The 27,053-nt window shown below is 41.1% G+C and overlaps 2 protein-coding genes across 3 annotated transcripts in view; one reads left to right on the top strand and one right to left on the bottom strand.

Annotated features, from left to right (window-relative positions):
• The window catches only part of GTF2E1 (general transcription factor IIE subunit 1), a 46,597-nt gene extending 21,317 nt beyond the window's left edge, over window positions 1-25,280 (bottom strand). For both annotated transcript variants that reach the window (XR_014793879.1, XM_084871686.1), the window contains exons 1-2: window positions 25,163-25,280; window positions 19,348-19,825 (exon numbers count right to left, since the gene is read on the bottom strand). Coding sequence is in view for 1 of the 2 variants with exons in the window: in XM_084871686.1 (XP_084727812.1) it covers window positions 19,348-19,795 (448 nt within the window). In the remaining variant the exon portion in view is untranslated. The remainder of the gene's footprint in view (window positions 1-19,347; window positions 19,826-25,162) is intronic.
• Window positions 25,281-25,382: 102 nt separating this feature from the next.
• Window positions 25,383-27,053, top strand: part of RABL3 (RAB, member of RAS oncogene family like 3) — a 38,847-nt gene continuing 37,176 nt past the window's right edge. The window contains exon 1 of the mRNA XM_084871751.1: window positions 25,383-25,499. Coding sequence (XP_084727877.1) covers window positions 25,454-25,499 — 46 coding nt within the window. The 5' untranslated portion in view covers window positions 25,383-25,453. The remainder of the gene's footprint in view (window positions 25,500-27,053) is intronic.

The following is a 27,053-nucleotide window of genomic DNA, read 5'->3' on the forward strand; positions in this document are numbered from 1 at the left end:
TACATATTACTGTGATTTTATCCTACTTATAAGCTAACAAATTATCCTACCAGTTTCATGGATGTTGGAGAAAGACACAGGACTCCCAGGTCAGAGACGAAGAACTTTATTAATCAGGGCAGTAGCAGTGGTCAGTTTTGTGACAGTTCTGTAAGCCCCCAATTCCCACAGGGTGACACACAGAGAGCCAGGTAACAATTGTATATGCAATGGGTTATGTTGCAGGAGAGAAACCCTGAGGTTAAGAAAGCCAACTCTATAATGAGCAGAAACATGCCTGTCCTTTGCTATGAAGGGTGATGTTACCTTTACTATGCTGAGCTGAGCAGACATTCTCTGAAGACTATTACATTTTTTTCCCCAGTTACAGTTACATTCAATATGCAATACAGCATAATGGTGAGAGTATCATACAATTTACAAAGTGATCCCCCAATATTCCAAGTACCCACAGGGCAGCATACATAGGTATTACAATATTATCCTATCTAATAAAGAAGGAATAAGCCATCACAAAGATGGCAGTGCCCACAAACAATAAGGGATATGCTAATTGACTGCCCCATCCTCAAAGATGGCAGCACCCACAGCCAATAAGGAGGGAATATGCTAATTGACCACCCCGCCCTCAAAGATGGTGGTGCCCACAGCCACAAGTTGGCAGTGTCCAGTCCCCTCAGCCCCACCAGGGTGGCAGGCACGTGGCAAGACTGGGCCTGCCCCGAGGCAGGCCCAGCTACTCCGCGCACCTGCCTCTGGAGTCCACCAGTCCCCTCAGCTTCCCAGGGCCAGCCCAAGGCTCAGGTAACCAGCGCCGGCTGAGGCTTGCACTGCCTGCAGTGGCAACAGCAGAAGTGTGATGGGGCATGCCTTCCCCTGATCAGTGGGTCCCCTCCTGCCCCTGAGGGCTCCCAGACTGTGAGAGGGGGCAGGTTCTGCTGAGGGACCCCCATTCCAGTGCATGAATTTTCATGCACCAGGCCTCTAGTCTATAATAATAAAAGCATAATATGCAAATCGACCAAACAGCAGAACAACCATCCAGATGACCTTCCAGAAGAAGCCGGGGCTGTGAATGCAAGAGATCGAGGCAGCCTGCAGGCACCAGGGCTGAGAAGGCCTATACTTGCATGAATTTCATGCACCAGGCATCTAGTTGAGTATATTCTCTAAACTGTACATATCCATGACTAATTTCATAACTGCCAATTTGTACTTCTTAATCCATTTATCTTTTTTATCCAGTCCTCCAAACTCCTTCCCCTCTGGAACCCTGTTTGCTCTCTGTATCTATGAGGCTGTTTCTGTTTGGTTTGTTCATTCATTTTGTTCTTTAAAGTCTGCATATAAGTGAGGTCTATAGTATTTGTCTTTCTACATTTATTTCACTTAGCATAATACCCTCTAGGTCCATCCATGCTGTCACAAGTAGTAAGATTTCACTTTTTTTTTTTTTAAATATATTTTATTGATTTCAGAGAGTAAGGGAGAGAGCAATAGAAACATCAATGATGAGAATCATTGATTGGCTGCCTCCTGCACACCCCACACTGGGGATTGAGCTCGCAACCCAAGCATGTGCTCTGACTGGGAATAGAACAGTGACCTCCTGGTTCATAGGTCGATGCTCAACTACTGAGCATGTCAGCTGGGCAGATTTCATTCTTTTCTATGGCCAAGTAATATTTCATTAGATATATGTAACACCATTTTTTTTATTGACTCATCTATTGATGGGCACTTGGGTTGCTTCCATATCTTGGCTAGTGTAAATAACATTACAATGAACATAGAGTGCATTACCTCTTTTAGAATTAGTGTTTTGGAATTCTTTGATATATACTTATTATAGAAATAGAATTGCTGGGTCATAAAGCAGTTCCATTTTTAATTTTATATTAAAAATGCTATTTTCCACAGTGGCTGTACTAATTTGCACTCCTACCAACAGTGCAGGAGTGTTTCCTTTTCTCCACATCCTAGCCAACACTTGTTTGTTGATTTGTTGATGATAGCCACTCTGACTGGTGTGAGGTAATATCTCATTGTGGTTTTAATTTGCATTTCTCTGATAATTAGTGATGTTGAGCATCTTTTCATATGTGGGGGAAGTCTATTTTTATTATACTGAACAGAAAGCAAGCTTGCCCTTTGCTTTGGAAACAATATCTGTATCTTCCAAGGCTGCTCACTATATAAATATCCTTGAAAAAGGTAGTCTAGAAAAAAAGGCAGACAGAACCTCTACTTGCAAGACATGTATAACATATGAGAAACCAGGGAGAACTGTCTGTTTCCCAACAATTACCATGTCTGGCAAATAATACAAGAGGAAAAGCTAGCCTGACATCTCTGAATTCTATATTTATCACAAAATACAAGTTGTAAACAAGAAGCAGCCTGTCAAAAGCCAGGTCTAAGAAGAAAAATAATAAATTCTATATTTTTCTGAAAAATGACTTATGTTTAGCTTAACATACCAGCAACATTTTTATAAATTTCACTAAACATTAAAAAATGCAGCCCTAGCTGGTTTGGCTCAGTGGATACAGTATCGGCCTGTGGACTGAAGAGTCCCAGGTTCGATTCCAATCAAGGACATGTGCCTTGGTTTCAGGCACATCCCTAAAAGGGGGTGTACAGAAGACAGCTGATCAATGTTTCTCTCTCATCGATGTTTCTAACTCTCTATCCCTCTCCCTTCCTCTCTATAAAAATCAATAAAAAATATTTTAAAAATGCAAATAAGCACCGAAACCGGTTTGGCTCAGTGGTAGAACGTCTGCAGACTGAAAGGTCCCGGGTTCGATTCCGGTCAAGGCATGTACTTTGGTTGCGGGCACATCCCCGGTAGGGGATGTGCAAGAGGCAACTGGTCGATGTTTCTCTCTCATCGACGTTTCTAGCTCTCTATCTCTCTCCCTTCCTCTCTGTAAAAAATCAATAAAATACATATTTTTTAAAATGCAAATAAGCTTTTCCCAAATCAGAGGTGGGGGTGGGGAACTTTGCACACACTATGAACATAAATGGACTCTGTCATCAAGAAACTTCAAGTTTAATAGAGATGAAAGGTATCTGGAGATAAACATGATATGGGATCAGTGAAAAAATAAAGCACATAAATATCTTGAAATTAAAAGAAGGAATATGACTTCTGGCAGTAAAGATTTATGGAGAAAGTGTGCCTGTTGAGGTAGACTTTAGAAGAAAAGTAGCTGTTAGAGAACAAGGACAGGGGGAAGAGAATGGGACCTCCTAGATCATCATAAGAGAAGTAGGTAGTTGAAAATAATGCTAGCCTGCAATTTCAGTCTACTAGGAATATAGTCATCAAAAAGAATAGTAAAAAACAGAATTGAAAGGATTAAACTACAATAGCCATAAATATAAATGGGTCTTGAATGCCAAACTTCATTTTGATTTTATTCTTTAGTAATAGAAAAGTGATTGAAGGGTTTTGGGAAAGAATATGAAGTCATCAAAATGAATATTTATAGCCCGGCTGGTGTGGCTCAATGGTTGAACATTGACCCATAAACCAGGAGGTGGTGGTTCGATTACAATCAAGGCACATGCCTGGGTTGCAAGCTCAATCCCTTTTTCCTTCTCTCCCTCTCCATTCTTCTCTATGAAATCAATAAAAACATATTTTTTAAAAACCAAAAACTAGTATTTATAAACAGTGGTCTGCCTTAATGGCTTGAAATGGTCTTCCAATAAGTCAACCGGAAGTTCTTAACTGAGTGTTTTCATAAAAAATCACCATTAATTAATATCCAGGTCCCACCCCAGAGATGCTGATTCAGAAAGTCTGGAGTGAGGCCCAGGAACATAAATTTTAAAAGTTCCACAAGGAATTCTAATGTATACCCTTGGTGGAGAGCTGTTGTTAAGTAATCACTATGATAAATAGCCGCACTCTTCTTGTAACTGGATCACTTTGCGCTAAGTAATATGCACAGAATATACTACTCAAGCATGAGAGAAGACACTGAAATTGAAGCTCATAGCTCTTTGTGGTCTTCCTCTTCCCATACCTAAAACCAAGTAGGCAAAAACTGGAAACAGCAAACCCAAACTAAGGAGAATGTGCAAGCTACATCCAAGCATGTGGCAGCAGGGAGAAAATAAAGGCTACAAAGATTCTTTAGGCAAAACTTGACAAATAATCGGATTAAGAGAAGAAAAAAAGAAACAGTTCAATGATAACATATTTGTTTGATCATTAATATTCACAAACCACAAAACAACTAAGAAGGCTACTTCTCAGCAATTCTCATTTGTTCATCAAGTCTATGTCAATAGTATTATCCAAATCTAACAGAGGGAATAAAGACTCAGAAAGGTTACGTTTACTAAGTCATAACTTAAAAACAAAAATCACTAAGCCTGGATTCAAGTACAAATCTTTCTGACTCAATAATGTATTAGTTATTAATAACTATAAATCTACTTTTGTCCCACCCCATACATAGAAAATACAGGGACAGCCTTCTCTGATATAGCAATGAATAAACAAAGACATAAGACATAAAGGACCAGTTATAGGGACATTTGGGCAAAAGGAAACAGCATGAAAAAAGGCAAGCAGCCCTAGCCAGTTTGGGTCAGTGGATAGAGTATTGGCCTGCAGATCAAAGGGTCCCAGGTTCGATTCTGGTCAAGGACAGGTACCTCGGTTGCAGACTCCTCCCCCACCCAGGTCTTGGTTGGGACACATGCAGGAGGCAACCAATCAATGTTTTTCTCTCACACCAATGTTTCTATCTTCTCCTTTTTCTTAAGAAAAAAAAAAAAAATCAATGGAAAAATATTCTCAAGTGAGGATTAAAAAAAAAAAAAAAAAAAAAGGCAAGTAGGGCCCAGTGTAACTCAGCTTTTGAGTGTTGACTCTGAATCAGGAGGTTACAATTTGATTCCTGTCAGGCCATATCAAGCTGGGTGTGGGCTAGATTCCCAATGGGGGGCATGCAGGCAGAAGCCAATCAATAATTCTCTCTCATCTTTGATGTTTCTATCTATCTCTTCCTCTTCCTTTCTTTCTGAAATCAATAAAAATAAAATAAAATAAATTTTAAAAAGGTAAGTAAAGGAACACCTAGTGCGTGTATGATAGAAATAAGATGGTCAGTGAGGCTGTTGTGGAGTGACATGGGGTTGGTGGAAACAAAGCCTCAGAATGGGAGGTAAGGGCAGATAAAAGACCCTAAAAATTCTGTTAAGTACTTTAACTTTTCTGAGAGTAGAAGACTTTGAGGAGGTAGGGAGGTTTTGGAAAAAAAGAGTGACATAACCTGATGTGCTTTTTAGAAGGGTCACTGGCTGCTGTAACAAACAGTTCATAAGAGCAGCAAGAGTGAAAGCAAGGAGACTAGCTAAGAGTGGTGAAAAATTTAAGTAAGAGTTAATGGATTACATAATTTTTCTTGGTAATCCTATGGATAAACAAAAAACAAAAACCTGTACTAGTAAATAAACTCATCCCCACTCAAAAAAGCTTCCAGAATGGAAAAGAGTATGGAGTTCCCTCAAAATACTCAAAATGGAACTCCCATTTGACCCAGTGATTCCACTTCTAGGAATATATCCCAAGAAATTAGAAACACCAATCAGAAAAGATACATGCACTCCTATGTTCATAACAGCACAATTCAAAATATCTAAGATTTGAAAACAGCCTAAGTGCCCATCAGCAGATGAGTGGATTAAAAAACTGTGGTATATATACACAATGGAATACTATGCTGTGCTAAAAAAAGAAGGAACTTCAACCATTCGCAATACCATGGATGGACCTAGAGAGCATTATGCTAAGCGAAATAAGCCAGTTGGAGAAATATAAACATCTCACTCATTTGTAGAATATAAAAAACAACATAAAATGATGAACAAAAACAGATCCAGAAACAGAGAAGCATCAATCAGACCGTCAAACCTCAGAAGGAAGGCAGGAGTGGGTGGGGAATAAGGGTAGAGATCAACCAAAAGACTTGCATGCATGCATATACGTATAACCAATGGACACAGGCACCGGCAGGGTGAGGGCATGAGCGGAGGTGAGGGTGGCGTCAATTGGGGGATAAGGACACATACAATAGGTAATACTTACCTTAATCAATAATTTAAAAAAGCTTCCAGAAAAAACAACAACAATAAAACAAAAGATTAACAGTTCCATGTTAAAACCAAGTAACTAGAACCAAACTTCCTAGGATTTTAGTGAGATAAAGAGGAAACTATAAACCTTCAAGATACATTATTAATTTTACCACACTGTAAAAATCCAACCATCACATATACCTTAAGAAGCATATATGGACATTATTTCCCCTCCCTCTGCATGTTTTATAGATTGTGTATACATTTGAAAAGAAAGTAATTGGAAAAATAAGACTGCCAAAAATTGTGATTACTCTCCACTCTGCCACAATGTGTTTCTGAAGATGGCATAATTAAACAGAGCACATTTTCTATGTGAACACTATTATAACCTTGAGTTTCAATTCCTAACCAAGACTTTCAAATTAACCAAGTGACTAACATCGTCTTCTAAGAGCAGTAATAAAACAACCTCAAGCCTCTTTATACTTTTAAAATGTCAACTATTTTCCAAATCAAAGAGTGTTATGAAATTAGAGAAACCGTACAGGGTACAGAATAGACTGAACTTAACATTTTATACATGCTAAAAAAGGCCTAGGATGATTAAAGGATTTGCCCAGGGTAACAGTTATTAACATAGCCCAAGACTAGAAGTCAGGGGTCTGGAATCCTAATACACTATCACTTTACTATCTTATAAACATTACTTTAAAAAAGAAAAAAAAAGAAAAAAACTAAAATGACATGTTAACTGAATATACTGACTATGCAGAAGGATCCGGTATATTAAGTGTTCTAAAAGACCCTGACAATACTATCATTAATAACCGTAAGTTGTTAATACATTAATAACTGTAAGTTGTTACAACAAAAAACTGTTAATTAAGAATCACTTTACTTTCTTAGCTTTCAAAAGGGCTTTGGGAAAGGGTGGGGGCCGGTTGGTGTTTAGTGGGCTTGTGGTGTAAGGTGAAAGGACTGGAAGGATAACTACAACTTAATATATTACACATTAAAAGATGGAGAGAGTGGTAGGGAGATCTGGGGGAGATAATAGATCAACCGAAGGACTTGTATACATGCATATAAGTACAACCAATGGACATAAAACTCTGGGGAGGGAGGGTATGTATGAGAGGGGGGAATGGTAAGATATGTACACAGATAATAAAAAAAAAATTATAATTAAAAAAAAAAAAAAAGATGGGGAGAGTGCAGACTGGGTTGAATGAGAAAGCAGAGAGAAGAAAAACTAGGTTTGCCATTTTAGCTATACTAGTGACCTAGTGCACAAAATTTGTGCACATTAAAAGGGAAATAATTAAAGGAAATATTTTAATATTGCTATTTGCACTTTCTCTGAAATACAAGTGTCAGAGATTAAAGAAAATTAGTAAAATGTATATGAAAATCTTCCTACTGTCAGAGTCTAGGGTGTGTCAAGGGAACCAGAGTCAAGTCTCCACCCATGTCTCGAAATCCCAGGAGACCCAGATCCAGCTGGCCCCACCCCCCCTCAAGCCCCGCCTGGCCCAATGCCAGGGCAGGGGGTGGGGGCCTGAGGTCTCCCAGAACAGGCTAGGGGGCACGCCTTGAGAGCCCACAGCCTGAAGTTCCCCATAAAGCAGCACCTGGTGGAGGGGTGCAGCCTTAGGTCCTCCAGCCTGGCACCAGGACAGGGGGCATGGCCTGAGGTACCCAGTCAAGCCCTACCAGGAGGGGGGTCACGGCCTCAGGTCCCTGCTGATTGCTCATTAAAGCTTGTTATGGGAACTTGGCCTCTGCTGTGGGCACAGCCATCTTGTGTTACAGAATCCTTGCCTCTGCTGTGGGTGCAGCCATTTTGTTATGGTTTGACAGTCAATTTGCATATTATCTCTTTATTATATAGTATTAGAGGCCCAATGCACAAAATTCATGCATGGGTGGGGTCCTTAGGCCTGGCCGGCGATCAGAGCCAATCAGGGCCTTCCTGCTGGTTGCTGGCTGCTGGCTGGGGCCTGCCAGATGGGGGAGGGACCGCAGAAGGTTGGCCAAGGGAGTGCACTGACCACCAGGGGCAGCTCCTGCATTGAGCATTTGCCCCCTGGTGGTCAGTATGCATCAGAATAATCAGCTGTTCTGGTCATTCTGGCATATAGATATTTTTCTAAATTCACATTACTTAAGTATTTTTAGAAGGAAGAAAAATGTTATTCTGAATCATCCAAAAGCACTCAATTCCCTCTTAACTAATATGAAGAAGTTTCGTAGTCATTCTTGGGCTATTCTTTGAAAGCATAGTCAAGTCCTTTGTTATAACTTTTATGAAAGTTCATATGTTTATATTAAAACTAGAGGCCCAGTGGATGAATTTTCAGCTGGCTTGCCCCCTCTCACAGTCCAGGAGTCCTCAGGGATGGGATGGAGGCGACCTGGCAATCAGGGGAAGGAGACACCCCCATCACACCTCTGCTGCTGCCACTGCCAGCAGCGCAAGCTTTGGCCAGCTCTGGTTACCTGAGCCTCAGATAGCCCAGGGTGGCTGGGCAGCCGCCATCAGAAGCTTGTCTGCACCTTGGGCCAGCCCTGGGCAGCTCGGGGGCTGAAGGGACTGGGGAACTCCGTAGGAGGGCCAGCAGCAAGGCTGGGCCCACCTTGGGTCAGGCCCCGCCTTGCTGGGCACCTGCCACCCAAACAGGGCTGAGGGGACTTGGGGCCGCCATCTTTGAGAGTGTGATAGTCAATTAGCATATTTCCTCTTTATTGGCTGTGGGCACCACCATCTTTGAGGGCAGGGCAGTCAATTAACATATTTCCTCTTTATTGCATAGTATGCTCCCCTCAAAAAGGTGCCTTTTACTCTGATTTACAAACTTTATTTAAGAAACAAATTTCTTCAGTCTAATTGGGCAAGGGGAAATATATGGAAAAAGGAATCTACATAATAAAAGAGTAAGAAACAAATTGACCATACCTTCACGATGCCCACAGCCAATCAGGAGTAAACAAATTAACCCAATAAAGATGGCGGGTTAATTTGTATGTGCAGGCCCCAGCCGCTCAGGCTCTCTGGGCAGCATGAGAAGGCTGAGAGGCGACTCCAGGCTGGAGCAAAAAGGTGGCTCTGGACAGAGTGAAAGTGGTGCCAGCAGCCAGGGGAAGAAGGAAGACCCATTTGTGCATCGGTCCTCCAGTTACCATTATAAAATAGAAACAGACATAACAAGTACATAGCTATATATTATTTTACCTATAATAAAAAAAAATTTAAAAAAATCATCCTTCAAGTGACTGCAGAACATCTAACACTAAAATACTCATTGCATTCAAAAGGAAAAAATAAGCAGGTTTAATGTATTGCGGGGTGGAGGGGGGTGTTGGTATTCTAAGTATTTTTAAACTCAGAAGATCTCAAATATTTTAATGATGTACACAATAAAATCCCACACCCCAACACTCAATTTATCAATGAAAGTGTCTTCTGTCCTTCCTTAAATGGACACATCTAGATTTGGTCTAATCATGCATCATTCTTTGATTCTGTAACTCTTATAAAAAGGGAAACTGTATTATGCTTGGAAGGGAAAACAACATTCTGAAGTATGGTACTTGTGTAAATAGTAAAACTAACAATAAATTCTACATATTTGGCCTAAATCAAATTCATTTCAACATGCAGTGAGCAGGCAAAAAGTCTGTGGTTTTGATATGACTAGTTGAAAGACAATACGTACTCAACAGAAAATAGAAAATTGAATGCCAGGATCAACTATTTACAAATAAATTAGCTCCTATATAATCAGCATCAAATTACAAAAAAGAAAACACAAATGACTTTTTAAAAGCTCTCAAATCTTCAAGATCAAACACAATAATTAAATAATAATAAAATTAGACCTAAAGAGGTTGTTATTGTGTTTTGTTTTTTTGTTTTTTTTGGGGGGTGGGGGGTGCGAGAGGGAGAATGTTGAACTTGTTCCTTACTTTATTTCCATATTTGCTTTTATTTTTTAACCTGTTCTAATGGTTACCTCCTCCCCCTCAAATCTACACCTCTGAGCTTTCTGGTGTCATTTTCTAATTAGCACATCCTGAGCAAGATTCCAACTCGGAAATTGAGCGAAATAATCCTAGAAAGATTTCTTTCTGTATTTGTTTGTGTTTTTAGCATTTTAGGAACTGAAAACACTGCTTTTATAAGACATCTCTTGTTCTAAATAGAAAGAGATGAAGACAAGAAAAAGTAACCTGATGTATAAAAATTGAAGAGGAATTTTAATCAGAAAACTGATCTGTCTATAAACCAAAAAGCTTTGCCTGCAGTCACAAGGCAAGAAGAGAGATTCATGATTTAACCCCAAATACATGAATATCCTATCTAATAAAGAGGGAATATGCTAATTGACCATCACATTCTCACAAAGATGGCGGTGCCCACAGCCCTTAAGGAGGAAATGTGCTAATTGACTGCCATTCCCTCAAAGATGGCAGCACCCACAGCCACATTAGAGTGGCGCCAGTCCCCTCAGCCCCACCGGGGCAGCAGGTGCATGGCACGCTGGGTCCGCCCCCAGGCGGATCCAGCCATTCCACAGCCTGCATAGGGAGCCCCCCAGCCGCCCAGGGTCAGTCCAAAGCACAGGCAAGTCTCAGATGTTGGCTGCCCAGCCACCCCAGGGCCAGTCCAAGGGATGACCAAACTACTGAATAAGCAGGCTGCATGGGGAAACCAGGTCAGTGGGGAGGGGGGGGGGGGGGGGAGGAGGGCAATTGGAGGCGACCAGGCTGGCAGGGAGGGCAGTAAGAGGTAACCAGGCCGGCAGGGCGGGGGGGGGGGGGGGGGGGGGAGAGGGGGTAGTTGGGAGTGACCAGGCTGGCAGGGAGTGGGGGGGAATACAGTTGGGGCCACCTAGGCCCGCAAGGGAGGCAACTGATGGCGATTAGGCTGGCAGGGGGGGGCAGTGAAGGGCAACCAGGCCAGTGGGGGGGAGGGGGGAGTAGAGAGGGTGGCAGTGAGGGCAACCAGGCTGGCAGGGAGGGCAGTTAGGGGTGACCAGGCCAGCAGGGAGGGGGGGATAGTTGGGGGCAACCATGCCAATGGGGGGTGGGGGGGGGCAGTTAGGGGTGACCAGGCCAGTTGGGGGGGCTGTTAGGAGCAACCAGGCTGACAGGGAGGAGGCATTTGGGAGCAACCTGACTGGCAGCAGGGGGCAGTTAGGGGCAACCAGGACAGCAGGGGTGGGGGGGTGCAGTTAGGGATGACCAGGCAGGCAGGCAGGTGAGTAATTAGGAGCCAGCAGTCCTGGATTGTGAGAGGGATCCCAGATTGAAGAGGTGCAGGCTGGGTTGAGGGGACAACCCCTGCCCCCGCGCCCCCCTGTGCATGCATTTCGTACACTGGGCCTCTAGTCCCAAGCATATATGAAATTTACTTTAATATTCCAAGTGACTCAGAACTACCGTAACCACTAAAATCCCATTATTGGCTATTTTTAAGACTTATTTAAGAGTTAGTTATTAAAGACTTCTTTTACACTAATTCTAAAATCTGTCTGTCTCTAAGTCATTTTCATGGAATCACACAAAACAAGCTGAATTTCCACAAAAGCTATACTATTCTTCCCTAATATTCAATCTAAAACATCCTAGAAATTTATATAGCCCTAGGTTTATTTATTACTTATAAGAGTGCTACAAACCCTAGAGTGCAACATAGGGATGTGTATGTCCACCTACACACAATTTGATGAGCTGAATTAGATAAAATAATCTCTGAATTCTTATTACTAAGATTTTATTAAATACTAGTGACCCAGCGCACAACATTAGTGCACAATAAAAGGGGGTTAATTAGAGGAAATGATTTAATATTGCTATTTGCTCTTTCTCTATAATAAAGTGTCAAAGATTAAAGAAAAATGGAAAAATGTATATGAAAACCTTCCTCCTATCAGAGTTTGGGGTGCACCACGGGACCTAGAGTCTAATCCCCACCTAACCACATGCACCTCAAAATCGTGTGAGACCCAGACCCAGCCTGCCCCCACATTGGGCTAGAGCAGTGGTCGGCAAACTCATTAGTCAACAGAGCCAAACATCAACAGGACAATGATTGAAATTTCCTTTGAGAGCCAAATTTTTTAAACTTAAACTTATTCTAATGCCACTTCTTCAAAATAGACTGGCCCAGGCCATGGTATTTTGTGGAAGAGCCACACTCAAGGGGCCGTATGTGGCTTTCTAGCTGCAGTTTGCAAACCATGGGGCTAGATCTAGACCCAGCCAGTCCCATCCTTGTCAAAGCCCTGCTGGACATGGGAAGCAGTATAATGTCCCCTGGCCGGCACCAGGACGGGAGCTATGGCCTGAGGTTCCCCACCCCAGACCAGGGTGGGGGGCGTACCTTGAGGTCCTCCATCAAGCCCCACCAGGTAGGGTACACAGTTTGAGATCCCCTGTCAAGCCCCACCAGGCAGGGGGTGGGAGGGAGGGCACAGCCTCAGGTCCCCCATCAAACCCCCTGGGCAGAGGTGTGGCCTGACTTCCCCCGACCCAGCACTGGGGGTGCACCATGAGGTCCCCTGTCAAGCCCCACCAGGTGGAGCCTGAAGTCCCCTGACCTGGTGCTGGGGCAGGGGGAGCGGCCTGAGGTCCCCTAGCCCAGCACCAGGACGGGAAGCACACCTTGAGGTCTCCTGTCAAAACCTGCCAGGTGTAGGGCACAGCCGAAGATCCCCTGTCAAGCCCCATGAGGGTGGGGGAGGGTGTAGCCTCAGTCCCCTTCTGATTGCTCATTAAGGTTCCTTATGGGAACTTGGCCTCAGCTGTGAGTGCAGCCATCTTTGTGATGGAGTGATGGTCAATTAGCATATCCCCTCTTTATTACATAGGATACTTATAAGATTTCCTTTTTTAAAATTTAATTTATTTTTAAGTTTATTTAAAATGGGATTCCCTTACAGTGCCAGCCTTGAGACCAAAGGGTCCTGGGTTCAATTCTGACCATGGGCACTTACCTTAGTTGCAAGCTCCTTCCCAGCCCAGGCTCTGGGTACACATGCAGGAGACAACCAATAGATGTGTTTCTTTCACATCAATGTTTCTCTGTCTCTCCCTCTCTCTAAAATCAATGGGAAAATGTCCTCAGGTGAGGATTAAAAACAAAACAAAACAACAAAAATAATTCCTTACTAATATGCCCTAGTTCTCTGCCATGAAAAAAAAAAAAAAACACTTAGTTTTAAAATGGGACTCCCAGATCTATAGGTAATAGGAACTCCCCAACTGTTTCTAATTCAAACACCTAATAATTTAATCCCATTCACAATAAACAGTGCCATACATGCCTTTTCAGAAGCTATGAAATTAAAGTTGCGTTGGTGGGCCCTAGCCAGTTTGGCTCAATGGATAGAGCGTAGGCCTATGGACTCAGGGGTCTTGGGTTTGATTCCAGTCAAGGGCATGTATCTTGGTTGCAGGCACATCCCTAGTGGGGTGTGCAGAAGGCAGCTGACTGATGTTTCTCTCTCATGGATGTTTCTGACTCTCTGTCCCTCTCCCTTCCTCTCTGTGGAGAATCAATAAAATATACTAAATAAAGATAAAAATAAACCCTGACTCTCGGTTCTTGGGTGCTGAAGCCATTTAAAAAAAATAAAAAAATAAAAAAAATAAAGTTGCGTTGGTGGTATAGAGGTGAGCACAGCTGTTTTCCAGAAGCTATAAAACTATATTCCCACTGCTGAGAATTCTTAAAAAAACTTTTATAGGAATAAAATGGTATCTACCCTAAGAAAAAATAGAAACAAAGTGCTGAAAATGTGTAGAAAGTAAAATGGGGGACAGGGTAGAATTACATCTATTAAAACACTTTTTGAACATTAGATAGAAATGAGTTTGGTACATTAAGGAACCAAGAGATCACAAACTATTTTTGGCTGTTACTATAGTTATAAGTAATATGCAAAAGCTAGTGGTTTTATGGGTAATATTTTCTCTTCAAAATTATCCCTGGCCTTATGGCTGCTTAATTTTTAAATTAAGAAGGAAAAATATAAACCTGTTTCCATATCATCTAGCCTTAAAATTTAAAAAGAGAATAGAATTTCCTCTTCCCTTTGGGAGAAGCATGTTGCTGAATTTAACTTAGAAGGGCCATTAACTAAATTACCCATGGCTGAGATTGCAAAAGTTGAAATATTAATTTTTCCACGGTGAGAAAGCTTCTAGAGCTAAAAATATGCATTTATGAACCACAAGATTTTACTTTGCTGATTTGAGGAATTTCGTACCATGCTCTTTGTTTTGATTACATAAATCTCCAATATTTCAAATAAATATTGGAAGTAAAACCGCTATTTTGCCTCATTAAGTTTCTGAAATCAAGGGCTAGTGAGCAAAGGCAAGGCAATTCCATTTTCATGAAGTATCTGTACATATTATAATGGAAAAACCTCAAGTCCCAGTTCTTCTCTATTGGTGTTTCTTCCCTATGTGTTTCCTTTGCTACTCGCATATAACATTTCACTTCTGATACTTCTGGTCACCAGTGTGTGAAGGTTTTACCCCACACCATGCAATTCTCTATAATACCAGCTGTGTGTCTTACCAATCAACTCAATTCTGACACTGTCTACCTAGAGACAGCATCACATTCTACAGGTTCAGGGCTCAGTCCCACAAGTCTGCTCCCATGCCTCCACTTTAGAAACCTGTTGCTTCTGACCAACTGGCTATAGGCCAGAGGTTCCAATGACCCCTCCCTTCCCCCCCTCCTTGGGTTCAAATAAGTTGCTAAAGCAGTTCCAGAATGCAGTGAAACACCCATGTTTACCAGTTTATTAAAGAATATAATAAAGCACACAGATGAATATCTAGATGGAAGAGCTGTGTAGGGCAAGGTATGTGGGATGGGGCTTGGAGCATCCATGCCCTGACAAGGCATGCCACATTCCCAGCACCTCCATGTGTCCACCAGCTCTCCAGACCTCATACTTGGGGAATTTTATGGAGGCTTCATTGCGTAGGCATAATGAATTATTAACTCTATTTTCAGCCCTTCTCCTCTCTCAAGAGAAGGGGGAATGGGGCTGAAAATTCCAAGCTTCTCATCTAGGAGCCCACCAGAGTTGCCTCATTAGGACAAAGGCATTCTTATCACCCATGAAATGACAGATTTCTTTTCAGGTGCCCTGTATCAGGACCAAGGGTGTGTATGTGTCGAGGAGGGGTCGGGGGAGGAGGCGGGAGAGTGTTAAAGACCAAACAGCACAAAAGATGCTCCTAGTATTCTTATCACTTAAGAAATTACAAGGGTTTTAAGACATCTGTCCAAGGAACTGGGCAGAGACCAATATATATATATTTTCTATTACCTCACACATACAACCATCAAACATTTGGAGAGAGTTCAACCCAAGAATACCAAAATGGAAAGGATGAAGAGAACCTACAATTCTTAGAGAAAAGAGAGATGAGGTAGGCAAAAGCTGTAAATTGAAGTAGGAAGATCTCTAGTTTATGTGTGAATTAGCCTTAATAAAATAATTCTTGTTGGACTCAGAATTTCCAGGTGCTCATTTAGGAGTCACCACCCTTTAGTGAGTCAGAGAGAGCTCACTAAATTGAGTTCAAATTGAGTACAATTGAGTTCAAAACTTTAAATCAGAGAAGCAGTCAAGTGTCTAGAAGGCTTCAAATCTAATTCCTGAATACCCCCTATTTGATAACAGTGCAACCTAATAACTGTTGAGATGGGAATGAAGATAGCTCATCAGAAATCCCATCATTTGGTCAGAAACATCCTCAGTCTCCAACGGCAACCAAGAAATAGAATAGCTTTGTATAAAACTGGGCTTAGAATGAAAACTGTAATCTATCAACTTAAACAGAATATAAATATTACAACATTACAGCAGAAAAAGCCTCACTCCCACTGTTTCTACTCTGATACATATACCCAAATGTTTATTTCCCATCTTCTTCAAAATGAGTGTGAAGGGAATGAATTCTGAGCAAATTAGGAAGGGAAAAAAAGACGAATGTTTCTAAAGGGAATGTATAGAACATAGAAGGGTATCAAGTTAACAGTGAAAAACTGACAAGCAGACTGGGTCCTAATATCACCCAGTCAGCACATTCTCTCCTTAAAGGAAGGTCCAAATGAAAAGCCAAAAGGCGAGTACATTCCCAGGGCACCCTCCCCCAACTGATACCAAGATAAAATGATTTATTCTTACTTTCCTTGAACCCCTTCTTTCCACCTTCATGCTGACCATAGCCTTCATATTAAAAAGTCTTTGTTCAGCCTAGCCCAGAGTCAGCAAACTCATTAGTCAACAGAGCCAAATATCAACAGTACAATGATTGAAATTTCTTTTGAGAGCCAAATTTTTTAAACTTAAACTTCTTCTAATGCCACTTCTTCAAAATAGACTGGCCCAGGCCATGGTATTTTGTGGAAGAGCCACACTCAAGAAGCCAAAGAGCTGTATGTGGCTCCCGAGCCGCAATTTGCCAACCAAGGGCCTAACCGGTTTGATTACAATTACCTTCATTCAGACACTAACCTTAGTGAAATTCAAAGAGCATCACAGATCAATCTCCTAAATACTAATATAAATACTGGAGTAATTTCCTTTAGAAAGCTTAATAAAAATAAATGATGAATAAATATAGTAGAAGCACATTAGGTTACCATCTTTGAGGGACTGGATAACACCTTCTGCTGCAGTCAAGGGTGATGAAGATGACCACTAACTGTAACATCAACATCTGCATGGAATCACAAAACCAAAACCCAGAGTTCCTTTAAGAAATCGGGTAGAATTGGCCTGCCTAGCCTATTGGCTCAGTTGGTTGGAGCATTGTCCTATACACCAAAGGGGTTACAAGTTTGATTCCTGCATATGTTTTTCCCTCACATTAATGTTTCTCTCTCTCCTCCTCCTACCCCACCCTCTGCAAAAAAAAAAGAAAGAAAGAAAGAAAGAAAGAAAGAAAGAAAGAAAGAAAGAAAGAAAGAATCAATGAAAACATATCCTTGGGTGAGGAAAATAAATAAATAAATAAATAAATAAATAAATAAATAAATAAAATCTGTTAGTGTGAATAGCAAAAAACACAAGATTTCCCTAATTTATTTTGAAAGCGCTCCAGATATATTCAACAACTTCCTCTATAGCACACTCAAACAATCCTTAAAACTCAGGATGGTTAGATTTTCTTATAACTAAGAGCCTCCTAGTGAAGCCGGTTCAAGGTAAAAAGATTCAGTCAAAAAAAACATTTAACACAAATGAGAATTCTTTAAATGACTTTCCATCCAAAATGACTGCTTCATATAAGTAAGGGGGGATTAAGTCCTAAGCTAGCTCTTTTTGTTAAAATCTTAACTGATATTGGATTATTTCTCATTTAAAAAAATTAAGTGTACAATATGTAACATGTACAAAAAATAGAAAATTAAACATGCACAAAAATCTGTAATTTTTTAAAAATATATTTTTATTGATTTCAGAAAGGAGAGGGAGAGATAGAAACATCAATGATGAGAGAGAATCATTGATTGGCTGCCTCCTGCTTGTCCCCTTACTGGGCATCGAGCCCAGAACCCAGGCATGTGCCCTGACTGGGAATGGAACCATGATATCCTGGTTCTTGGGTTGATGCTCAACCACTGGGCCAAGCCAGCCAGACAAATCTGTAATTTTTTTACAATAAAAATTTCACATGTAAAAGTTTAAATTACATTTTTGGTCGTTTTTTCAAAGGCAGATCTAAGATTTTTTTTAAAAATACATATTTTATTGATTTTTTACAGAGAGGAAGGAAGAGGAATAGAGAGTTAGAAACATTGATGAGAGAGAGACCTAGAATAGTTGCCTCCTGCACACCCCCTACTGGGGATGTGCCTGCAACCAAGATACATGCCCTTGACCAGAATTGAACCTGGGACCCTTCAGTCCCACAGGCCTACGCTCTATCCACTGAGCCAAACCAGTTAGGGGTAGGAATTTTTTTAAAGTCACCTATAGTCCTGAATTCAGCCATAACAAAGGGATAATCTAACTTAACAGCATTGACTCTTCCATTTATTTTTACATCTTGAAAGTAAGACCAAACTGTCCACTGAGTAATTAGCAAAACTATAGTGTCTTTACCTGTTTACAAATGATAAGACAAAATAACTATACAACCCAGCACTTTAAAGTTTTTCATGTTAATGCTAGACATACTGCACTTTTTGAAAATGTGTTTTGTAAATTCTGGATAATTAAAAAGATCCTTAACTAAAGTATTTAAATGAAGCATATTAAATATCTGTTGACAGTTTTCTTCCACTGACTAATGCCTAAGAGATTAAATATCCATCCATTTGAAGGAAAGAATGCCCTGCTTATTGCATCTTGCTGACTCTTATCTTTTAAGTCTCAGCTGTTACTTACACTCTTTCAGACGCTATTCCAATTAGAAGCCCTATTATATACTCCTGATAGCACTTCACACTTCCACTAACATAGCATTTATATGCACTGTACTGTGACTGTCTGTCAGTGACTGGCATAAATAGGTGCTCAAATATTTACTGAATGAAGAGGTCAAAAGTGGAACTGTCAGAATAGTCTTCAAGTGATAGAGAAGTCAACCTTTCAGATTGAGCTGTACCTATAAATAAGAGGTGGAGGTGGGAACAGAGGTAGGATGGCCATGGGTGGAAGAGTACACTCCTTTGTGAAGGAGAAAGGCTTTACAAGAGTTTCTAAAAGAATAACAGTCAAGCAGGGCAGTAAGACTAAGACAGACCACATAGTGATTAAAACCAATCCACTCACTTTTATAATCATACCAGAGGCCCGGTGCATGCAATTCATGCATGGGAGGGAAGGTCCCTCAGCCTGGCCTGCACCCTCTTCAATCCAGGATCCCTTTCACAATCTGGGACCACTGGCTTCTAACCACTTGCTTGCTTGCTTGCCTGCCTGCCTGATTGCCCCTAACCACCTCTGCCTGCTGGCCTGACCACCTCTAACTGCCCTCCCCTGCTGGCCTGATCACCCCAAGTGCCTCTCCCTCAGCCCCTGCCACCGTGGCTTTGTCCGGAAAGATGTCTGAAAGATGTCTGGTCTAATTAGCATATTGCCCTTTTATTAATATAGATATATGATTGGTTTAAAAATTAGATAAATCAATTCAAGAAAAAGAATACATATTTTATTTTTAAAAGTTACTTTAAAGATTCATAAGCTGGAAAAGTCTCACCTGTCATGGGATCAAAGAGCTGATTAGCTTCTAAATCTGTAAAAGTATTAGAACAAACAGGACATTTGAAGGAAGCCCGGTTGGTGGAATCTCTCTCATCAGTTTCAATCCTCCTTCTCATGTGGTCCAATTTATATTTAACCACGTTAACAAGAGTACGATAATTGATAAAGTAGTAGTTATGGCGAGTGGTTTTCCCATCTGCAGCAGTCTCTACTCTCATTCTGCATTTGATGAACTTGTCTCCCTTTAAATTATTCAAAACTGAACGAAGTTGCTTCCGATCAAACTTGAGCAGCTCCAACATATCCTCCTCTTTCACACAAGGGTTCCGGATCAAGATGTCCAAGGCCAAAGCATGCTCAATGCCATAGAAACCCCGGATCACATACTTGGCTAACCTCTTCAATGATGCAGGAACCTCGGTGAGGACATCTGGGTCTGCCATCTTTAGCAGCAAACTTCAACTTTAAATGTACTGAATTCAGAAAAAAAAGAGATTACATAGGCACAATGAGGACACAGTAATCATTTTAAATCTAGAATAATCAACCCATTAGGTAGCTATCACTACTCTTGGAGTGCCATAAAGGCACTAAAACATTTTTTTATAAGACTTATAATGCCAAAGCATTTAACAGAGAACAAGATTTTCCTCTGAGTATACAAAAGATTACATCTAAAAAGCTTGGCATATTTCTTAAATGATTATTTTCATGATCTACAGTGTGCTTGATTTAAAAAACTTAACATTACTTATAGCAATGATACATATCAAGCCCACTTTATTTCAGTAAGAGAAACACAAAAAAATTAAATGAAGTCTTATTAGTCTTTTTTTTTTAAGTCTTATTAGTCATAATGCTATATAAATCAGCGATTTTCAACCCTTTTTATCTCATGGCACATATAAACTAACTTCTAACTTCCATGGCACACCAAAAAAATACATATTTTTTGCCAATATGACAAAAAGAAAATAAGGTATAATTTTGATACATTCACACTGAACAGTTATGTTGCATTGGTTGCTATATTTTCATTTGACAATCTAAGGGGAAAGATCTCAGTGCCCCTGACTCTTCTAAATAGCCAGGTATTCCATGCTTTAAAAATTCTTGTGGCACAACAGTGTGCCTCTGACAGTATTCCAATTTGAAAATCACTGCTACAAATCTTTGGAAATGCTGAATACCCCCTCCCAAAGAAGACTAGCAATTAGCATATCCTTAAAGTGCCTTTATTTCTTGAGTAAAACTTTTCTACCAAAATAGCCCTGGCTAGTATGACCGAGTTGGTTGGAGCACTGTCCTGTGCACCAAAGGGCCACAGGTTCAATTCCCAGGCGGGGCACATACCCAGGTTGTAGGTTTGTTCCCTGATAGATCCCTGGTTGATGGTACAGGAAGCTTCCAATCAGTACTCACATTATTTTTTTTTTTCTCTCTCTCTCCTTCCCTCTCTGTCTAAAACCAATCTGTCTAAGATCAATAAAAACATATGCTTAGGTAAGAGTTTAAAAATATAATTTTAAAAAATTTCTCTCAGGATAAATTCTAGAATGTTTTACTTAGTCATACTTTCACATTAAAATCACAACAACCAAAAAACACATCATAAGTAATCACCAACTGGGGTGCTTAGCAAAATTCTACTATAAATATGAAAGAAATTAACACTTAGATTTAGATAGCTTTACCAACCTTGTTAACAAATCTGATGACCAAATACCATATAGTTCTTAAAAAGCAAACAAACTCAAGGTATCTTAAATACTGGCCCCCCTTGCAACACAATTGTACCCAATTCTTATATCTTGACTCAGAAAGTTTTCTTTTTGAAGCCCAAAATAGTATTGGCTAGACTTTCATGTGATTGTTTTAAAGGATGGACTTTGGAAGTCAGAGTTGGACAACCTGTGTTTTAGCTTAAACCACCACAAGCCATACTATATTCTCTTAGTAAAATAACGATATCAACTATCTCGATAAGGTTGTTGTGATGAATAAATGAGAATGTAAGGAATGTGCGTAGAAAGCACTTATTAATAAGAATAGCTCCCATATCGCTCTTGTGTGGGTGGCTCAGTTGGTTGATCATTGTCCCATGCACCAAAAGGCTGCTGGTTTGATTTCCAGTCAGCGCACAGACCAGGTTGCGGACTGTTCCCTGGTAGATCCCTGGTCAGAGTGGGTAGAGGAGGCAACCAACTGATGTACATTGATGTTTCTCGGGGGGGGGGGGGGGGGGGGGGAATGAATAAAAAGATATTAAAAAAAATAGCTTCCATATAGATTTAATATGTCCCAAAGTAAAAATGATCAGGCTATTCACACATACTGTCAAATGAAATCCCTATACCATAGGGAAATTTTTAAGAGACATCCCATTGAATTATTTTAAAAACAATTATTATAAAAATTATTATTAACACCACTTTCTACTGAATCTTTTATTTTAAATCAGTGGCTATCAATACTATCAGATTTAATATCTCCTTTCATAAGAAATATTTTTATATTCACAACATTATTCTAAAAAGATATTCTTAAATAACCAATCTATACACATGGGGGGAGGGTATAATGCCCTACATGCAATAAAGAAAAAAATAAAAGGAAAGTTAGTTACAATTAAATGTATATTTCATATTGTAAACACTCAGGCATGACTGAGATAACAGTGTAGCACCTAGACCCAAACCTGTGGTCCTACCACCTTCCTGTTATCCATCCAAGGACCAAGGGTGCCAAGCAAGTGCCTGGGTTCAACACCAAAGTATTTAATAGCATGTTATCAGATGCATTTTGTTCTCCTTTCCAATTTGGTTGATACACTGTACTTGAACACAGCTGTCTTTGTGATTTTTATATGCTTAATGATTGGCAGGACACAAAATATGGCTTCAGAAACATCCAGCAGACAAATGTCAAATAAGCCTACTTTTCCAACATTATTTCCCCTCCCTGACCTCCCACAACATACATTCCATATTCTGGAATCAATGGTTCTCAACCCTGGCTGTAAAGTAGAACCATCTAGGAAGCATTTAAAAGTACCCACGTGGACCCCATTCCCAGAGATTCTGTTTCAGCTGGTCTGGGAGGATCAGATTAGGCATCATATTTTAAAAGCTCTTTAGGCGACTCCAATAAGCAGAAAAAGTCCCTGACCACTGCTCCAGACAAACCTGGTGACTGGCTATTACATGTTATGCCAACACACATGATACATTGAGGACCCTCTGCTACTCACTTAGCCTGTTTCCACTGCCTGAAACAACGTAGGGGGTCCTGACAATTAGAGCAATGGAGTGACATGAGGACTCCACGGTCCAATAGTTTTGGGTTTTGAATCCCAGGTTCCACTATTTCTTAACCCGTGACCCTGAAAATTCTGTTTCCTCATGCATAAAAAGTGATTAACAGTTCCTTCCTCATAGAGTCGATGCATGGATTAAATAAAATAATCCATGAAAAATATGCTGCTTACAGAGTTGGCATCATAAGAGTTCTATTATTGGTATTCAGACCAAGAACTCCTTTTTAGAAAAGTGACTCTACAACAATATGAAGACTGGATCGAGGTTAGTGAAGATGGAAGTACTGTGGAAATATTAGGAGCTATAGTAATCAAACCTGAAGAAAGAGAGCAAACAACTGCAAGAGAACACGATGCTCCCTAGATAATTCTACTTGTCAGAAACAAAATCAAATGGGCCAATAATATACTGGAAATGAAATAAAAAAGTAGAAAATTTTTAAGTAATTATTTGTTTTATTTAAAAAATAAATATTTATTTGGTTAAAAAATGTTTTATTATGGTAAAATACACATAACAAAATTTATCAATTAACCATTTCTAAGAATACAGTTTAGTGGTATTAAATACATTCATAACATGGTATAACTATCACTGCCATCCATCTCCGTAACTCTTTTCATCTTATAAAACTGAAATGCTATAACCATTAAACAAAAATGTTATTAATATAATAAGATGTAGCTATTTGTTTTAGGCCAATGTAACCAAGAAAAGTACTACTATGAGAAAAATAGGCTAACACTGAAGAGGAACAGGTTTGAAAGTAATGAGGCATTAACTTTTAGTTGCTTCTTTTTGAGGAAATACTACAGAATATTCCTGTGAAGATGTCCAGCAGGTAGCTCAGGAAAGAAATCAAGCCACCGAGCTTGAAATTTCTCCATTCGAAAATCGTCCTTCCTGACCACTGCCTTCTCTTCTCTATCACTTCTACTTCCCCACATATGCTAAATCTCCTACTCAATCTCTGGATTTCTTCAATTATTTAGGTCAGAGATACCAAACTGGCAGCCTCTACCACATTGTTTGACCAAACGAATGTCCTGAAAATGTCCATATGAGTTAGTTGCCAACATGAAAAATAGTGAGATTTCACACGAATCTCAACTTTCAGCTCCTCTTACAAACTAGAAATATCTGAGGAAAATTGAGAGCAGGTTCCCATATGGGGGAAAAAAGAAAAAGGTGAAAAGCAGCTGTCACTTTTAAACGGGGAAAGAGGCTGGCTGGTCTCTGGAAATTTTTAAGTTTGTAACCTCTCAGGGCAATCCCTTTTTTCTCTTCTTTTTTGCTTCAGAGTCTCAGTCCCTCCCAGTCTCACCTACCGGTACCTCCCTTCCCAGCACAGATTCCCAAAGATCTTATTTTTGAATCATATTATAGGCATACAAACACGGGAGAACTACACTGCACCAGGCACAGCGTTGGAGGAACGAAATTTAAACGAATGAGTTCTCTGCACTATTATCCCTGTCATTCTAATCTCCAGCCACATCAGCACGCTCTCAATTCCATCAGCCACGTAAGCCTTCCCCACGTGCACATTCGGTTCTCTCCGCCCCAACTCCCTTCTAATCATCCTTTCACATCTCCAAAGGCATTTCCTCACAGACCTTCCCAGATTCCTCCTTAACAGCTTAGCATGATCCAGCCCATTTCCCAAGGCTCTCTCCCAACCCTCCTCCTTGCAGTGAACAGACTTGTACTCTCCTCTCTACCTGAGGACAGGGACATCATGTCCACCACCACCGCCTTTCCCAAACCCAGCGCGGCTGGGCACGTGCTGCCATAAAACTTTCAGCAGCTTCCCTGAGCACGTGTTCTCCCCACATGCCCCTCCGGCCAACGTCCCCGCAGTTTTACTCCCTCCACTGCTGCTTCCAGAGTAGGAAACAGACAGGCTATTGGAATCCCTCTTCTTAAACTTCGAATGGCTTTAGGCAGGAAGCAACAGGATCAAATCTGCAATTTTAAAAGATTACGCCCAGGGTGAGAGAAGAGGCTGCGGGGGAGGGAGGATGCAATTTATTCATCCAGTCGATTATTTCAGTATACTACTATGCCAGTTCTATATTCATTTGAATCTTATACATTTAACTGCAGGTTTTTGGTTTTTTTTTTTTCCAGTTACCATATTTCATGGTCTTCCTACATAAGCAAGCTGCATTACCACCGCGAAACCTCGGGCTGGACCCAGTTGCCCTCCACGAGCCCGATTCTGTCGTGGTCACTCCTTCCCACACTGCGCGACCCTCCATCCCCTCGGACCCTGCCGAGCCGGGAGCAGGGCCACCCTCGGTGGAGCCCAGGGTCCCGCCCGAGGTCGCACCCGGGCCGCCCCGGGCTCCATGGCTCTCTGGAGAACCAACCACAGTCCAGAGAGTCGCTAAGAAAGGAGGAGAGTCGCTAAGAAAGGAGCGAGAAGGAGAAAGCCTGAACCACGAGTCCGGGCCAGACAGCCCAGAACAAGGAACAGGGAACAAGGTTTACCCAGGCGAATCCTCGAACACTGGCACTACAGCGTCCCCTCTGCGCCTCAACTACCGGCTCCCACGAGCCTCGCCATTCGTGCGACAAAGACAACGCCTTATTCCTGCGACCAGCCCGGGAGGGAACCACCCGCTCCTTTTAACCCGGCCGGCCAATCAGCGTAGCGAAGCCGTCTGTGGGGAGAGCCGCGCACGGATTGGCCAATGACACCAAAAGTTCCGCCCCCCGTGCCCAGCTCTGATTGGCTTAAAAACCAGGAACCGGGGGTTGACCCCGGAAGGCAGTGGCAAGATGGCGTCCCTGGATCGGGTGAAGGTACTGGTGTTGGGAGACTCAGGTGAGCGGCTTAAACCCACCTCTTGGGCTACCGACACTTTTAAATTATCCGATAACGACGACTCCCTCCCGCCCCAGCCAACTCAATCGCTCGGGCCCCGGCTGAAATCCCTCTCGAAGCCTGAAGACTACACTTCCCAGAGGACTTTGCTCTGGTTGACGAAGTGGCGGCCGCGCGTGTGGGCCGGGGGCGCGGAGTCCCGGCCTCCCTCCGCCTTCGCCGCTTTCCACGTCAGTCTCCGGGGCGACGGTTTCCTAGCGCGCTTTGTCGATTCCTTTGTTTTATGTCAGGAGCGGTGCTAAGGAAACAGGAGTTAGGACCGTGTCTTCAAGAGATTTTATTAAGGAAATCAAACGACATGCACTAAGAAAAAAATGACACTGTTCGAAGTTCTTTGCATATATTAACTCCTTTAATCCGGAAATTAGCCCTGTTGTCCCATTTTACAGATGAGAAGAGTGTGGCTGCAAAATGTAACCCACAGAACCGGTTTGAACCCAGAGTCTCGGTACATAAACACTAAGCTATATTATGAAATGAAATATTGGAGGGTAATCCTGTTCTACTCTCAACTGGGCTTGATGTCTGTGTTCTCTTTGGTCTTAATTGAAAACCTATTACGTGCTAGGTTCTAAGAAAGAGAGAAATTAAGATAAGCTCTTTTGATGAATTAACTAGGACTTAATGCTGAGCCCGGTTTATTCCTAGTTTTAAAATTTCTTCTTTTTACACCTTGGACATTTTGGGAGTCTGCATTTCCCCCTCCCATCTCACTATCCTTGTCCCTCTCACCATACCTCCACTCCCGTGCTCCTTATGAGCTTTCATTTCATGGTTGTGCTTTTCTGGAGTTGGCCTTTGAAACGTGTGTTGTGAGCAAAGACATAGTGCCAGATACTTGGAGGTGGAGAGGGCATGCCTCAGAAAGCTTGAAGATTACCCTTACAGGACTGAAGAACATTGCTGGGGAAAGGAGGAGGTCTGAAACCTTTTCACCTTGCCTAAAGATTATTTGCATTATAAAATATTTTACAGAGAGCATTATTTAAAATTTCCTAAGAAAATCCCATTATGAAATCCTATGAACAGCATACATTTATGTCAACTCCAGTTCTTTAGCTTGAAATGATGCAGAAATTAATTTAATAAAATCACTACATTTTACAGATAAAAGTGATGGTGGTCTAAAGGGATTTGGCAAGTGTATCAAGTAGGATTTAGAACTGCAATACAGAGCTAACACAATTTCATGATACATGAAGTGGGTGTCTCTTTTATAATTTCCTTTTCTATTATATCTAACAATCCCTTCATGTAAGATATTGTTGCAACTAGCAGATTTCTCCCTCCCCCCCCCCCCCCAAAAAAAAGAAAAATCTCACCAAAAAAAAATACTTAAGTAGAGCAGACACTGCTGGGTTTATAACTGGAATCAATTATGTAGCAGATTTGAATTGGCTGCTGCATTAAATGGTGGAAACTGATCAGGCAATTAGTAAGCTTTATTTTGTTTCTTTGATCATTATAGTTTAGTTGTAAAACAGAAGACAGTCG

This window comes from Pipistrellus hanaki (assembly GCF_964339955.1).
Source record: "Pipistrellus hanaki genome assembly, chromosome: 2".
Taxonomy (NCBI): domain Eukaryota; kingdom Metazoa; phylum Chordata; class Mammalia; order Chiroptera; family Vespertilionidae; genus Pipistrellus; species Pipistrellus hanaki.